This window comes from Osmia bicornis, chromosome 6 (assembly GCF_907164935.1).
Source record: "Osmia bicornis bicornis chromosome 6, iOsmBic2.1, whole genome shotgun sequence".
NCBI classification, from domain to species: Eukaryota; Metazoa; Arthropoda; class Insecta; order Hymenoptera; family Megachilidae; genus Osmia; species Osmia bicornis.
Genome location: NC_060221.1, coordinates 10,654,005 through 10,670,997, shown reverse-complemented (window position 1 = coordinate 10,670,997; position 16,993 = coordinate 10,654,005). Strand labels below are relative to the sequence as shown.

Genomic DNA, 16,993 nt, shown 5'->3' with positions numbered 1-16,993 from the left:
CTGTAAATATGCTATGTTAGAAAACAGGATGTCTTAAAGATGTCGTACAAACGTCACAGAGATGTCGTTAAAACATCTTAAAGATGTCTGTTCCAGATATTGAGGATATCTTACGAATATCTGAAAAGTCCTGAGAATGCCTGAAATATGTACGTCCTGTTAACAGCCTATGTTAGAAAACGGGATGTCTTAAAGATGTCGTACCGATATCCGACAGATGCTTTACAGACGTTTTAAAGATGTCTTATGAATGCCCTAAAGATATCTTATGAATGTCCTAAAGATATCTTACATATACCCTACAGATGTCTTATAAATGCTGTTTAATTTCTTTTATTATTAAGGGCTGTTTAATTAAAATACAATCGTTTTTAGTATAATAATATTTTATTCAAAATATACAAAGTATTCATTCAAAATTGTTTCGCAATTACATTTTTTCTATCGAAAGCTCTTCTTAACCAAGTTTGGATTGACACCTCCGTTGTCCTTTTATTATCGGCAAGGTTTGCCGTTTCAGCAGCAGCTAAAATAAGAATTTGTACATGTTCAATTATACAAAAATCAACATTGGAAACATTATAAACAGAAACGGAATCTAAATTATTAAAAGAATCAATATTCTAGGAAAGATTTTCAGAAAGTAATGAAAATATGTATATTAAAAAATAATAACAACGAAATAATCAAAACATTGTCCAAAAGGGTCTAGCCGGATAAGCACAGCGAATCCTGCTTTTCTCTATCTTAAGAGGCGAAGGCAATTGGTTAAATATTGTATATTTCTTCAGCTACACTCCCACATGATTGAAAATTGTATTAGGAATCGTAATGGAATTAAGAAAAAAACGCGTTTACACATTACAATATTACCCTTCTTATGAAACTATGTCACATTCATATAAAAATTCTTCAGGGCTACCTGAACAACACGTACTGACCAGTCACAGTTATAAATACATTTAGCATTCGTTCCATTTAACAATGCGTTCGAATAATTAATACGTTCGTTTCGTACGTTATAAAGACATGAATTTCAGTGCCTTAAAGACATGAATTTCAGATGTCTTTACAACGTTCGTTTCGTACCCTGTAAAGATACCTTAAAGACATGAATTTCAGATGTCTTAACGACGTTCGGGACAAAATATCGTAAAGATGTCCAGGTAAGGTCGTAAGACGTTCAGACCTAAAATAGTCGTAAAATGGATGTCTTTAAGACATCGTGTGCTATCTGGGAACTGTTACACATTGGAGAATCTTCTTTTTTCATCAGATATACGTGGGAAAAATTGGTATGGCCGATTCCTACTCTTGTTAGTATAGTTTCAGAGGTTGGCTTTATTGATGAGAGTGAATGCTAGGGATAATGAGTATGAATGATGGTATGCCTGAGAGAAGCGTTCTTTTTGTTAATGTTCGTATGCGTGGTGAGAGAATTTGTTGTTAATAACTATTGATATAGCAAAAACTTATTCGTTGGTGTTACTCTGCAAGGAATGTACTGATCGCAATAGAATCTTTCACATTTAGTAGGAGATATTTCCACGATGATCCCACTTGCAAAAATTTATGCGATTCGTTATTGTTAATAACTATTGTTATAGCAAAAACCCTATTCCTTGGTGTTACTTTGCAAGGGATGCACCGTTCGCGATGAAACCTTTTTACATTTAGTAGGAGATATTTTAACGACATCTCTGTGACGTTTGTACGACATCTTTAAGACATCCTGTTTTCTAAAATAGGATATTTACGAGACGTATTTCAGGCATTCGCAGGACTTTTCAGATATTCGTAAGATATCCTCAATATCTGGAACAGATATCTTTAAGATGTTTTAACGATGTTTCTGTGCTATCTGGGTCACTAGCAAAAATTTTTTATTAACCATCTAAATTCGATCAATATATTTTTTTTTTGGTTTATGGTTATTAGTTAACCAATGAAAACGCAAAACCACCATACGGTATCTTACAAATACTGCTCGTTCCACTAAAAAGTGTGAAATAAAATAATAATTTTTAACAAAAAATACAACCGACTTCGAGATGCGCTAAAAAGTGTAAAATAATATATATTTTATTTATACATCTACGTGACAACTATATTTATACAACTACGTGACAATTATTAATAAAACCTGCATTAACAAAATGTGCTAAAAAGTATAAAATAATTTCTTTTTATTTGTATCAATACTCCACAGCTATTAATAAAACCTATGTAATCGTTAAATAGTATACTAAATACAATTCAACCTTTTCGGAGGCGGTGCAAAATTCATGTAGTTGTATAAATATAGTTGTTACGTTGATGTATAAATAAAATATAAATTATTTTACACTTTTTAGCGCATCTCGAAGTTGGTTGTATTTTTTGTTAAATATTATTTTATCATAACAAGTTTTAGAACTTCTCAATAGTTTTTAAATTTTTTCGTTTACAACTTTTTGCAATTGTTTAAACAACTTTTTGTTTCAACATAAAAAAACACTATACATTATGACAAACAACATTTTTTTATGAAGTGTTTGGATATTTTTAACGGTTGCGGAGAAAAAGAAAAAAACGATAAACGGCCGAAATTTTTCTGGGTTCGGAATTATTCCTTGTGAGTCGCTTATTTAAGTATATTTAATTGGTTTCATTAATTTATATGGACAACACGTTAAAGCGACAGGTCTATAACTTCCAATTTGATATTTGTTTTTGTCCGGCTCAGGGATTGGTACTATAATCACTTCGTTCCATTGCTTTAGAAAAACGTTATTGCATCATATGCAGTTAAACTTGTCTAATAGGTAATTTAGTGCTTTTGTAGAGTTCAATACCACAGTTTTCGTAAGCTAGCTGTCTTAGGTTGAAAATGATTGGATAATTAGTGGAAATGTAAAATTAAGTAACAGAATTCTGGTGTTACATATCGCTTTTTAACATGAAACAGAAAAAGCACGATCACCTTCAAGTAGCTTTAGGTTTACACTTCCTTAGTTATTATTTTATATTTTAATATTTTCCTGCGCTTTTATGAATTTGAAAAGTTAGGGTTATCATAACTTTTCAAAAATAAATTTTCAAGTAAAAACAGAAAAGGCACCGAATTAATTTGTACACCTAATATTTTCTAAGTTTTTGTAGTCTCTCTTTTAATGACTTGGAATAATCTCCCAGACTATGCCATTCATTTTATGAAAATAATAAATTAATTTTTTAATGAAATCTGTTGACATACCTTTTTATGTATGTAGGTGGTAACCACAAGATATGTAAAAAAAAAAAACGAAATAGGATACACGTGGAAAATGTCTTCCAATTAAATCAGTACCCAAGGGATTAAAAGAATGAGGTATACTCTTCTGGCAGACTGTCTTTCACCAGCTCCAATTACACAGTGGTATAAGAATACGGTTTGTATCAATTATGTCAACTACATTGCCTCAGGTGCACTCGTAATCCAGTATTGTCTGGCATCATATTCCTATCGGTATGGGACGGAAGCACGTTAACTTAAAAAGCTTTATATTATTCCTGCTATTGCTGTTGATCACGAAAGTTCGTCTTGAAGACCACAAAGAAAAGCGTAAGCACATTCTCCTGCCGTATTCTCCGTTAAAATATTCTTTAGTGATTAAGAAAGGAAACATATTTTTTTTTATTCTTTTATTTATTTATTTAAAGTCGCATCAGCTTGATCGCCATTAGCGACTGTAATCTGATTCAATACATAATTACAGTACTTATTTAGTATGCTCTACGTAGGACTCACTAATATTGTTACAATTATTATCTAGATGTGTATACAGTATATTTATGGATTGATATTATTGTATCCTCTTGTGTTTAATACTTGCTTATTTGTATTTATTTTATAAGTTATATAATTGTTATATAATTCTTAGTACTCCGATCGTCTCCAAAAATCCTTTTATTCCTTCTGTATATTTTAAGCATTGTTTCATGTTTATTGGTAATTTTTCTTTTGTCCTTATTTCTTTGTAGTTACGACATTCCTGTAGGCAGTGTTTAATAGGCAGTTTTGTATTACAACTTTCACATTTCGGCGAATCGGAGTAATTAAGTACTGAGAATTATACTTAAATACTGAGTACAAATCACATTGGAATTAAGTGTTAATCTTGTATGTCCTATCCTTAGTAGTCTAGTAAACAAGATTTGAGTTCTTCTAGGTAATGCGGCCGCTGGATTGGGCAAGAAGATATTGCTCCTTATATCATGAAGTTGGGTTTGCTTGGTTTGATTCCAATCTTGATTCCATTTGGTAATAATTTTACTTGCAATATTCTTTTGGACGTCCTCGTGTGGTATTTCAATGACCATGATTTCTTATATTTCTTCTAGTCCATCTTGTAACTGAAGTAGTTCCTCTGGTGACATCTCTTCTTCTTGTAGTGTAAGGTTTGGGCGCCTGCTTATTTCGTATTGTAGATTTATTATTAAGGAGCTGGTATTGTATGGGTTAATTATTTCTTTAATTATATTTGGATTTTCTATCGATATTTTGAAAAGCGTATCTGGTTCCTCCGTTAAATTTTCTAAGGCTAGAAGGATAGTGTAGATTTTACATAATTCCATTGAAAGATTTTTAGAAAAAATGTACTTCATTTTTTTGTTCTTTGTCAGTACTAGGCCCATGTTTGATTTGTCCTCGTTTCTTTTAATATAAGTGTGAATGAGGGTGATGTTTCTTCAATTATCTCGGTCTGCTTTATTCATTGTTTTAAAGATTACTTCGGCTGGTGTTTGCAATTTTTTCATTTTTATTTTTGGAAGAAACATGTTAGTTCATTTAATATCATTTGGTATTGGGGTTTTTGAGTTCATGCTTCAGAAGCGTTTTTTTTTTACTGAGTTACTTTTTGAGGCAGTAATTTTACATAAATATAATACTTTAGGGCTAGTTTTTCTCTACGGGATTCTAACGGTGTTATATTAGCTTCTGTCATGAAACTTGAGATTGGGCTTGTTCGAAATGCTCCTAGTGCTATTTTTATGGCTGCATTTTGAACAGAATTTAATTTATTAGCTGTTTTGATAATCAGAGATTATCAAAGCATAGTCTAATTTATATGTGTTCAACAGAATATTACAATCCGCCCCTCAATTTTTTGCTGCTAATGTCTTTAAGATATTTAACCTTTTGGTGTAGTCGTTTGTTAGTTTGAAGATATGGGGTTTCCAGCTCATTTTTTTGTAAAAAATTAATCCTAAGTCCTTTAGTTCTTTCGTTTCATTTATCGCATTGTTGTTTATATAAAATTTTATCGCATTATTAGTCTTTGTATTTCCTTTCCTGCTTAATATTATGAATTCCGATTTGTTATTTGAGAATTTAAAACCTGATTTTGTTGACCAATTGTGTGTCGTTGCTAAACTGTGTTGTAAAATTTCTTGAGTAAATGATAGGTTTTTTCCACTGCTACCTGAAGTGAAATCATCGGCGAATAAGTTACACTTAACAGGGTCTTCTATTGTTTTGGTAATATCATTAATAGCCAGAAAAAACAGAGCCACACTCAGGACTGATTCCTATGGGATTCCGTTTTGGATTTCAATCAGAGGTGAGAAGGTACCGTTCACCTTGCCTGGATAAATTTTTGTTTTAAGAAATTCTTAGTGAACTGTAATATTTTTTCTTTGGAGTTATTTTCTATTAAGATGTTGATAACTCTTTCTCTCCAAATTATTTCATATGTTTTTTCAATATCAAGACTTATGATAACTGTGAGTGCAGGTCTTTCATAAATGAAGCGTACATATGCGCTTCGAACATTGTTAAGTGATCTAATGTCGATCGACCAAGCCTAAAACCGCTTTGTTCGGATGTCAGAACATTCTTCAGCTATGGGTGGGTTTTTAGCCTTTCGTTGATACTTTTGTTGATAACTTGCATACGGTGCACGTTAGGGCTATCGGTTTGTAACTTTTTGGTATATTTCTATCTTTTCCCAGTTTCGGTATTGGTATTACTATTGGTTCTGATCATTATTTGGCGAAAACACCACCTGGCCAGATCGTGTTAAAAAATTTGTGAATAAATATTTTTCCTTTGGCCAGTAATTTTTCAAGAAAGGCATTAGGAATTTTGTCGGGGTCGGGACTTGAATTTTTGTATTGGCTAAGTATTGTTTAAATTTTTTGCAGTGAAATGTTACTGTAACTCTTGTGATTTGGTGTTTGGTTTGCTACAATCCAACTTTCTTCGCATTTTTTTATTTGACTGGATTTGTGTATGAAATTCGGCAGTGAAGTTTATCCAAGACCTTTTTTGGTTTTCCTTGAAGGTTTTTCTGCACGTAGCTTTTAGTTTACTGTATTCGATCTTCTTTTCGAACGTTTTATGTTTTTTTATATACGTTAAAGACATGTTTGTTGTTTTTTAAAGCTTCTTCATATTTTCATTGTTCCACCACAGAACTTGCGTTTTGGTTTTAGTTTGTAATAGGGGAATAGTATTTCGTCTACTTTATCTTTATTATCGATACTAAGTTCTTGAATTTTATCTATCTTATATTTTATTTTTTCTTGGAATTTTATCCAGTCTGCCTTTTTAGATTCCATGTAGGGTGATTGTTTATGTAGTGGCTATTTTGATGTCATAAGAAAATTGTAATGGGATAGTGATCACCATGGGATAAACGATCATAAAGATCGTTTGACACTTCCCATTCTAATTTATCTACTATTGAGCATGATGCGATTGTCAGGTCGATTACGCTTTCTTCCCCTCCTGTTGCTTGATTGAAATGGTTGTATCCTCCGTTATTTATTAACACAATATCTTCATTCCACAGTATTCCTTCTATAAGTTTGCCTCTTAAATTCGTACTTTTAGATCCCCACAGTGAGGTATGGCTGTTTTAATCATCAATTATCGTACAGAATGTCCCAGAAAAAGTGTTAGTCCTTTAAGGAGGTGGTAGCTGGGATGATTCTGAACAACATTTTCCTTCGCGAAAATGTTGTTTGAAGCTTCATTTTTGAATTATTAAGGAAAAACACTGGCCAATCAGAGAGCGCATAGCGCGCGGGCTCAGGGACGGCTGCCTCGACTACTAGTTGTTCGCTTGGGGGTAGACACGGCACACCTCTCCACTACGACGACGTAACGTTTTCACGACGTTACTGGTCTTCCTTTCCAACTTCAAATGGGACTGCTAGCCTCAGCGTCTGCGAAGTCTGTTTTTCGTTAAATCTGTTATTCTCGGTAACCGAGAGCAAGCAAGTGTCGACCCTTTGAATATAGTCGAACGTAGAAAAGGATAAAGAGCGAAAAGAAACCTTGCAGAGGCTCAACCTAACAGTCTCATTTGAAGTTGGAAAGGAAGACCAGTAACGTGAAAACGTTACGTCGTAGTGCGGAATATTTGATGTTTTTCATTTGTGCTCAGTGCAATAGCGACGTGACAGTGAATATAAACGTTTATTTAGTTGAAAGAATTGGATCCTTTTGGATCATGTAGTGAAATTCTGTGAAGACTGATAGTGACTGTGCAGTTGAGTGAGTTCAATGATCTCGTCTGGAGATTAGCTGTTCTTCGTAACGTGTTCCCTTCTCGAATGTTCAGGATCGGCACAATGACCCAGTGACAGCAAACCATTTTCATTGCGACGAATGGGTAACTTTTATTTACATTATTTTTGAATGTTTTCCAATTTAACACGTTTATTAGTTATTCCATTTCAATCCTTTTTTTATTATGTGGAAACTTTTTTTATTTCCAAATCGTGTATTTTTTTTTTAATTCCTATCGTACAACTAATGAAAATGTTGAATCAATTCGATTTATTCATTCTACATGAACAACAATTCATTACTTTATTCATTCTACATGAACAACAATTCATTACTTTATTCGTTGTTCATGAGCAATTAATAATTCAATACTATTGTTCTTTTCTTTTTTTATTCATTATTCGATGAAACTTCTGCCCAATGAATCCTATTACATCGACACAGTGCCGCTGCACTTGATCACGACCGCACAGAGCATACCCAACACTCTCGTGGTTCGGCCCGCGCTAACAGTGTGCTCTGATTGGCCAGTGTTTTTCGTTAATAACTCGCAAACGAAGCCTTAACCAACATTTTGGCAAAGAAAAAAGCTGTTTAGAATGATCTCACCAATCATCCCTCTTCGGCTCCTACCCCAGTTCTGGGACACTCTGTATATCCAGACTATACTGTATATGAATGGTAATCGCACTGATATGTATACTGTGGATTGGAGATGCTTGAAGCGATTTTAAGGTGGTTTTGGTGTGATGCGCCACCATCGTTCGACCGGTGTACTTTACTTCCCCTTACCCCGCGATCACTAGTGGTACCCGCGTCGAGAGGCTGTCTCGTCTTTCGACAGTCTTTCGTCGGTGGCGGTACTCAAAATCTTACCACTGATAGGCTATTTCCTTTAATACATCGGTCGAACGTTGGCGGCGTTGGCGAATAAAGTCTCCTTCAATTCGCTTCAACCGCTGTACAGCTGGCTTATGGGAATCTCGTATCCATAGTATACATATCAGTGGGTAATCGGCCCGTGTGGTGCTGGTGACAGAAACACCAGAGAAGCGAGGGTCGCTTGCCGACGCACACACAGCAGACGAAATTCAATATAATAGTACTCATAGTTTTTCGCGAATATTTCGCAAACTAATCGAGTCCGACGTATAGCTTAGAGGAAAAAAATTGCTTAAAATATTGAATTTTACAACATATTTAAAAATCATCAAAATCGGAGGGGGAGTAGCTCATCTATAAGTTCGCCTAGTTTTTCAGTAAATGATTCAGTTGTAATTGTCAGTGGTCTCTTGTTCCCGATGTAAAATTTTTTTGATTAGGCCTTAAAATGTCTGCGAGCCGTATTTTTAAATCATTCTGTAGTACGTTGCCTATTTGGACTCTGTATGTTTTGGTTGGGGATTATCGGTTAGCGGTTCTCGCATTCCAAAATCTTGGGAATGTTGATCAGATATTGGATTATTTTGAGTTGCGGTACATTGTTTCGTTAAGTGGCCTTCTTTCTTGCAAATAAAACAGGTTGGTAAATCAAATGTTATAAAATTCCAGTATTTCATGATGTGATACTCTATTTGAAAAGTTTCCGGCACTTTGTTGAGCTCATCTGGTTGAACGTAAACTTGCCTGCAGAAACTCAAAATATGAGAAAATCCGAGCTTGTTTATTCCGGCTTCAATAAAGGATGTATTCGATTCGAGCCTTGCTTTTAATTCTTTGTAGATTCTTTCTATGTTTATGCGCGGTATAATCGGGTAAACATTGGATAGAATTATTCTTCGTGCGCGAGTTATTAATGGTCTTATGGATATTCTGTTATTGCCAAGCATTATTGATTTTTCGACTAAACTATTTGCTATTTCTTTAGACGATAGGTACACCCTGCCGCAAAAGTATTCGTCCACCGTTTCAAACAGAATACCTTGTTTAAAATTGAACCAACTGACTTCAGATTTCTCGAGAAGCTTTACAAATTAATTTATTAACAATAAGATATGTGCCTTTGTCGTTTTAAAAAATTACAATTTTTTGAAATCGTAAAAAAAAAATAGTAAAGGGTAATTTCTCAACTTTTTTATGTGAGCCTATAATGAAAATTTAAAATATGTCTTTGGTAAATTCAAATAAGTTATGTTTTGTGCTGAAAATTTCATCGAGATCAGTCGATGGACTAAGAAGTTATAAGTAATTAAAATTTTCGAAAATCGCGACTTTTCATCTAAGAACGGAACAAGTCACTTCTGTGAAGTGAATTAAATATGTTACAAATATTAATTGCTTATAACAAAATTGTTTAAACAATGTAGCTAAACAATCCGCCATATTGAATTTTGAAAATCTGATTTCAGATTCGAATTCAGAGATTTAAAAAACCAATATATTAAAAAGATCGAACAGTTAAAAAATATAGTTTCACAAGGTGTTTCATGCGCAATGCCATACGAGCGCGGCAATTTAGGAGTTGTTTACCCCCCAAATATTTATATATATAAAAAAAAAATATGTGTTCCATAATTTGCTTTCCTCTTGAAGTTTTAACAGATTTTACTTCGATCAGATCGAAACTGATTTTTTGCAGCAAGAAATTGGTCAGTTTAGGGGTAGTTCACCCCCTAATTTTCACTCCTCGTCCAACATACCTAGGCCGATTTTCGTCTTCTATCGAAAGATACTTTCATACCAAAAATCATCAAAATCGCTTCACTGGTCTCAAAGATATCGCAATTTTTCCATTTTACCCCCCATTTTCGAAGGGTCGTTTCACTCCCTGAATGTGTTTTTCCGCCGATAAAAAAAAATACGTGTCCCTTAGTTTTTCATGTATTATAACATATCCAAATTTCAGGAAAATCGGAGTCTGATACTTCCGTAAGTTTACTTGTCAGATGTCTTTTATTCACAACATTTTAATATCGAATGCCAACGATCGACTGATTTTATTGCCTGTAGACATGCGATAGAAGCGAGCGAATGCTGCGCGTTGTTTGTTTTATCCTTTGCTTTGTTTTCACGGTTAAAACCAATTTCTCGCATTTCAGTTCTTTTAGATATAGCCAATGTCCGATACATACTTGGTGCTATCCGGTACTGAGGAGAAGTCCTCCCACCATTACTATTACTATTACTATTATAAATTACTATTATTAATATCATTACTATCATATTTATAATATTAATAATAATCTACAGTAGCAAACTGAACACTAACTGCAACTTGAAAATTAACTATTTTTATTTTGATAGATACAATTGATATAATTGAATAATTTGACTCTTAATAGTCTTATCATAGCTGTTATTAATAACTGAAATATTAATTCTTAACATCTTGTGTACTACTTATTCAATAAAGAAAACCGATAATATTACGTATTCTACGGTAACATTTATGGAATTTGATTTAACTATCCATTAAGAACCATAATAGCAGTTAACGTTTTAATTAATTCACAGTGTGAACTATTCAGCTTGTATTTCGAAGGATTTACATATGTAGATATTAATTTTTTTTAAAATATTACAACTAATTGTAAGAGAAAATTAAAGAATTAAATTAATTTAGATTTTATTATGTATAGTTATGGAAAGATAATACAATTTTGAAACACAGTTTTGAAAAATATACATAAATTAACATGCTGTATTGTTTAATATAGGGAACCTGTGTGCATATTTACATTGTAACGAAAATGACGTCTGCGTGCACCGGAAGTTCCGCTGCAGAGATCCTCCGTGTCCTGGTATGCTATATTGCGCGAAATCTCGAACAGGTAAATAGTAAAATCTGTACAGTTCCACCTTCTATCGCTGAAATTAAATTATATCGTGAATTAAAATACACAAAGAACGTAATCAGATATATAATATAATTTCGTATGTTTTTAATGAATGAACTCTAATTAAATGCTATGTTTGATTTTACTTCAAGTTATTACTTATTATCTTTAATTAGAGTATAGAAATTATATTTCATTATGCACAAGGGAGAAATGAAATTCCTGAATAATTGATATTCCTGGATAATTTAATAAAGTAATTAAAGTAATTTTTTCTCTAGATTAATTTAATGCGCAAAAATTGATAACTATTATGTTGTTACAAAATATCATTTACACGAAAGTTCCGTAAAATTTGTTGAATTTTTAGAATAAATAAAAACCAAGACCAGATTAAGATTTCTATGGGCAGGACCTATCAAATCTTCGGGGCCCCCTCGAAAACTACGCATCTGATCAAAAAATGTCATAGAACATAAATAGTAGGAAAATTTATTCTAATTAAAGTAATTATGAAAATATAATTTCGGCGCACTTATAAGCTTTTCAGAAATATCGCGCTAAAGTGTGACAGACGTTTTATTTCGTTACTATTGATGGTATGAAAAATTGTTTATATGGAAATTGCACGGTACAAGGGGGCCCATGTTTTGGCGTGAACGAAAATTTATTTACATTATTAGTTTAAAAGATATGATGGTCAAGTTTCGTTTTTTAAATGGAACTATATATTTTTTTTCAGATCATGTGATAGTGTTTTTCAAGACGAATTCATTAAGCTTTAATGTATACACCCGATTTTAATTAGTTTTCAAGAAATAACGTTTACAAATTTCCCGATTTTCAGTAGATACCTCTCGGTTTGAGTGGCAAGTCGTAAAAGCGGCCCTATTGTTGCGGTTTCTTAAACTTTGGGTCTGCCGTTCCTATCGTAGACCCTCGCTGAGGCACTGACCGCTACAATAGGGCCGCTTTTACGACTTGTCACTCAAAACGAGACGCATCTACTGAAAATCGGGAAATTTGTAAACGTTATATCTTGAAAACTAATTAAAATCGGGTGTATACATTAAAGCTTAATGAATTCGTCTTCAAAAGCACTATCACATGATCTGAAAAAAAATATGTAGTTCCATTTAAAAAACGAAACTTGACCATCATATCTTTTAAACTAATAATGTAAATAAATTTTCGTTCACGCCAAAACATGGGCCCCCTTGTACCATGTAATTTCCATATAAACAATTTTTCATACCATCAATAGTAACGAAATAAAACGTCTGTCACACTTTAGCGCGGACACCCTGTATGTATTGTATATTGCATAGCTTAGAAAATATTACAATGTATCTTATATGTAAATGTATAATCTCCACTATACAGCAATCTAATACATAAAAAGTGTGTGTTTTAAGAATCGTTGAAAGGACCTTCTACTTGCGATACTGTACGTTGCACCAATGGATACGTGTGCACTTTAAAGGTTCGGCGATGTCGTTGGGATGAGAGTAAGTATAGATATTAAAATACGTATGAATATTATACGAATATAATCTTATATACAAGTAGAAAACATGCACCTGAATATTATAAACATTATTTAAAATGCTGAATACTCTTATTTTCTTTCCTCTATATTTTATACAAAATATTTCACCTTTGTAAAAGATACCGTTGTTACGTGCGGCGCGCGCGCGTGTGATTGTGACGCTACTGTGTGGAAGTGTCAACTGATGTATGAGTGTCAGAGTATGAAATGTGGTAGTGTGTTAGTCGAGCAATGCAACTATCGATAACGTAACGCGCGTGTGACGCCGTAAAGCCGGAAAATTTATTAAATATTTGTGAGTTCGGAGATACGCTAGTCCCATACGGGCCCTTTCATCAGATCGCTAATATAATAGGATTTATGAAGGAGGCTAATAAAAGGTTATGTCAAAGAAAATTAGATTTGATTAAAATGAATCAGATGGTATATTATAAAATAAAAATGTTAAAATATAATGGAATACATATAATATTGAAAGGTATAAAATATATAAAATATTGGAATGTGAAGAGTATATAAAATATTGAAATATTATGAAGTATATAAAATATTATTATTATTATATTATTATTAATTGCTAGTTGAGGCTAGCCGGGCACTCAATCCTTGGGGACCATTGTACCCGGGCCGCTAGGCAGCCTCCTTACTGGCTGTGCCTTGGCAGCTGGGCTTCTATTGCAAAATTAAGAAGCACCGGCACCAGGCCAGCCGAAATGCTTAATGATGCGGGTTCCGAGGTCCCCAGGATTGATCCTCTCAGGGCCCCCAGCTCCCTGCATCTTAGAAGTACGTAGAGAGGTGTTTCGTCCTCCTCCTCACACCTCGGGCATGTCGACTCTTCTATGAGTCCCATGCGCGCGAGGTGTTTCCTCGTGTACCAGTGTCCTGTCACTAGGCCCACGAGCATGCGCAGTTGCGCCCTGTCCAGGTGGGTTAAGGTGTCCCCCAACTTTTGTGACGGTCCCTCAAGTAGGGCCCTCGTGTGTCTCATGCCGTTAGCGTTATGCCAGAGCCTGGTGAATTCCTGGTTCAATCAGTCCTTAGCCAGGCCTTTCAACGCATAGGTTGAGACGCCAATGGGGTACTCATGGCATGGCTGGGAGCTTATCGCCCCCAGTCGTGCCAGTTCGTTAGCCCTCTCATTTCCTGGGATACCAGCGTGAACTGGTACCCATAGCAGCTCAACTCTGTTGTTCAGAGATAGCTGTCTCAATGTCAGTGCACAGTCCCTGACTAGCTTCGACCCAACTTCCACTTTGTGGAGGGCTCTTAGCGCGGCCAGGCTGTCACTGCAAATATAGATGTGTTTTCCTGAGTGGGCCCTTCCCAAATTGTATTTGGCGCAGGTCCAGATGGCAAACAATTCTGCTTGGAAGACCGTAACGTGGTGGCCCAGCTTGTGGGTCATTTCGACCCTTGGGCTCTCCCCCGCTACCCCGGCTCCGGTGACAGATCCGGTCTTGGAGCCGTCTGTGAACCAGACCAGTCCCCCCGGAGTCAGGATGCCGTTAGGGTCTTCCAGCCATTTCTCCTTTTCTGGGATGATTAAGTCGTATTCCCGTCTGAAGAGGTACTCCGTCTTGCAGCGGTCTCCACCGTGGGTCAGAATTAGCTCCGATCCCCGAGCCCTTAAGATCTCAGTGTGCCCACCGCTCGCCGGGTACCATTCTTCAGCCTGATACAGGCGGATGGCCGCTCTCCAGGCCGTTACCATCACTACTAGATGGGGTGGCTTGATATCGAGCAGCGCACCCATTGCCATGGTGGGCGTGGTGTGGAGCGCACCTGTTATCCCCAGCAACGCTATTCGGTATATTCTTTCTATTGTCCTTCTGTGTGCTCCCCTCTTCATGGAGGACCACCACACAATTGAGGTGTGTGTTATAATAGATTCAAGGATGGCCTGGTATATCCACCTGATCATCCTTGGTTGGAGTCCCCATGTGGGGCCAAACATTCTGCGGCAGGCCCAGTAGGTGTTAATTGCTTTCTGGATTTGCTTGTTTACATGGTTCTTCCAGGTGAGTTTTTTATCTAGTGTTACACCAAGATATTTAACCTCATCTGTGAGTTGTAGTTGCGTCCCAAACAGGTGAGGAGCCTTAAAATAAAAGTGTCGTCTCCTTATAAATAGGACTAACTCCGTTTTGCTCGGATTTACCGAGAGCGAGTGTGATCGACACCAGGATTCTACAAGTGTGATCGCCTTTTGCAACGTCCTCGCTAGATCCAGCGGGTGTCTGCCTCTGACCGTGATCGTAAGGTCGTCGGCGTAACCCTGAACCTCGAAGCCTTCTGTGGTGAGTATACGTATGAGTTCGTCAGCCACGAGGGTCCACAGCAGGGGGGACAGGACTCCTCCCTGCGGGCAGCCCCTCGCGACGTCGGCCCTCACCGTCTCCTCTCCCAGGCTTGTTGTGACTGTTCTGTTCGTCAGCATATTGTGGATCCATCTTACGACGGAGTCCTTAATATTGTATCTCGTCGCGGCTTCCTGTATAGCATCGTGAGGGGTGTTGTCAAACGCCCCCTCGATGTCGAGGAAGATGCAGACAGCAGATTCACTGTTCGACAGTGCACCTTCGATAGATCCTACCAGGTTGTGAAGTGCCGTCTCGGTGGATTTGCCGTTTTGGTAGGCGTGTTGAGAGGGGTGCAGCGGTTTGCTAGCCAATACCTCGTCTGTGATGTACCTATCAACCAGCCTCTCCAGCGTTTTAAGCAAGAAGGAGGTGAGGCTGATGGGTCTGTACGACTTGGCAAGGTCGTAGTTGTTCTTTCCTGGTTTCGCGATGAACACCATCTTGGAGTATCTCCAGGCTTATATAAAATATTGAAATATAATAATAATAGATGTAAAATATTAAAATATAATGAAATATAATAATGCGATTAAATATAAGAAAATGCAGCTTTAATTGGTGAACAATTTAGATTTGAGACACACAACTATTGGCCGGAAATAGACAAGTACATGTGATGAAATACAATTTAGAATTAGGAATTTCCAATTGAAGAAGACTCTTACAATCAAAATTGACTACGTCAATTTTGACTACTGGAAATTCCTTGATAAAATATTCATAAAACGACCGGAAGAGTAATGGAAACGACTCACCGGATTATGGGGAAAAATTCCGTATAATGATCCAAATTCTATTGCTGCTATTTTCCTGTTGTCAGATTTCTGGAGGAAGGAGAGTAGAACGCACACACCTTGAACTATTGCACCGTTCGAAGTTTTAACACTCGGACTATTCCAAATTTAAATCTACGTTATTATTAATGTTTTACTACAATGAAAAACAAAACCAAATTTAAAATAAAACAATATAGAATAATTAAAAAGTAAAATAAACTGAATTAAGGATTTTTTATACGCGAAGTTGAGTCTTTTGCCTCACTTGTCACTTTTCAAGCTAAGTACAAAACTCGTCTCAATATTGCTCCGCGGACCCGCCGACACGCTGCTCGCGATTGTACGTCGAAGAGTGTCACAATCTGCACCTCTCGGAGAAGACCAGAGCGGGCCTCGTCCGAAATTGTTTACATTGCGTTGTTGTGCGCCTAACGAATTAGGCGGCGGTGTCGATGCGTAAGGAGGCGGGGTTCGCTTATCGGTGGTGCAGCAGGGATATGTGCGTTCCTCTCTCTGTTTTAATCTTTCTCTTTCTAATTCGCGCATATTCCTTTACTCTTCCTGTCATACTAAAGATTTCGTTATTCATTAAAATATAATAAATTTTACAAAATTGTTTTGATCTTAACGTTATAGGAAGGAAACATGCTTTCCAAAATTATTACAGATTACTGAATTTGAACGAATGCTAAATAAAAATTTAAATTGGACTGACCGGCGTGGAGGAAATACAATATTACAGTGTTTAGTGAATTAGTAGAAAATTCGGATTATTATAATGTATGTATAAGGAATTTCGATCATCTTCGCGGAACCGATAAGGAACGTTCTAGAGTGGTCAGGATTATCGGACCACACGAATGATGTTTCGGGTTTACATCCGGCGATATTCAGTACCAAGGACGACACGTGATTTTGAGCCGTGGGACCACGCTGATTTCGAGGAAGGAATTTGTTACGCTAACAATCGGAATTATGTCTGGAAAAGATAA

The 16,993-nt window shown here is 36.0% G+C and overlaps 1 protein-coding gene across 1 annotated transcript in view; it reads left to right on the top strand.

Moving 5' to 3' along the window:
* Positions 1 to 11,208: 11,208 nt before the first annotated feature.
* LOC114880650 overlaps positions 11,209 to 16,993 on the top strand; it is a 63,836-nt gene continuing 58,051 nt past the window's right edge. Inside the window, exons 1-2 of the mRNA XM_046286014.1 lie at positions 11,209 to 11,307; positions 12,729 to 12,821. Coding sequence (XP_046141970.1) covers positions 11,280 to 11,307; positions 12,729 to 12,821 — 121 coding nt within the window. The 5' untranslated portion in view covers positions 11,209 to 11,279. The remainder of the gene's footprint in view (positions 11,308 to 12,728; positions 12,822 to 16,993) is intronic.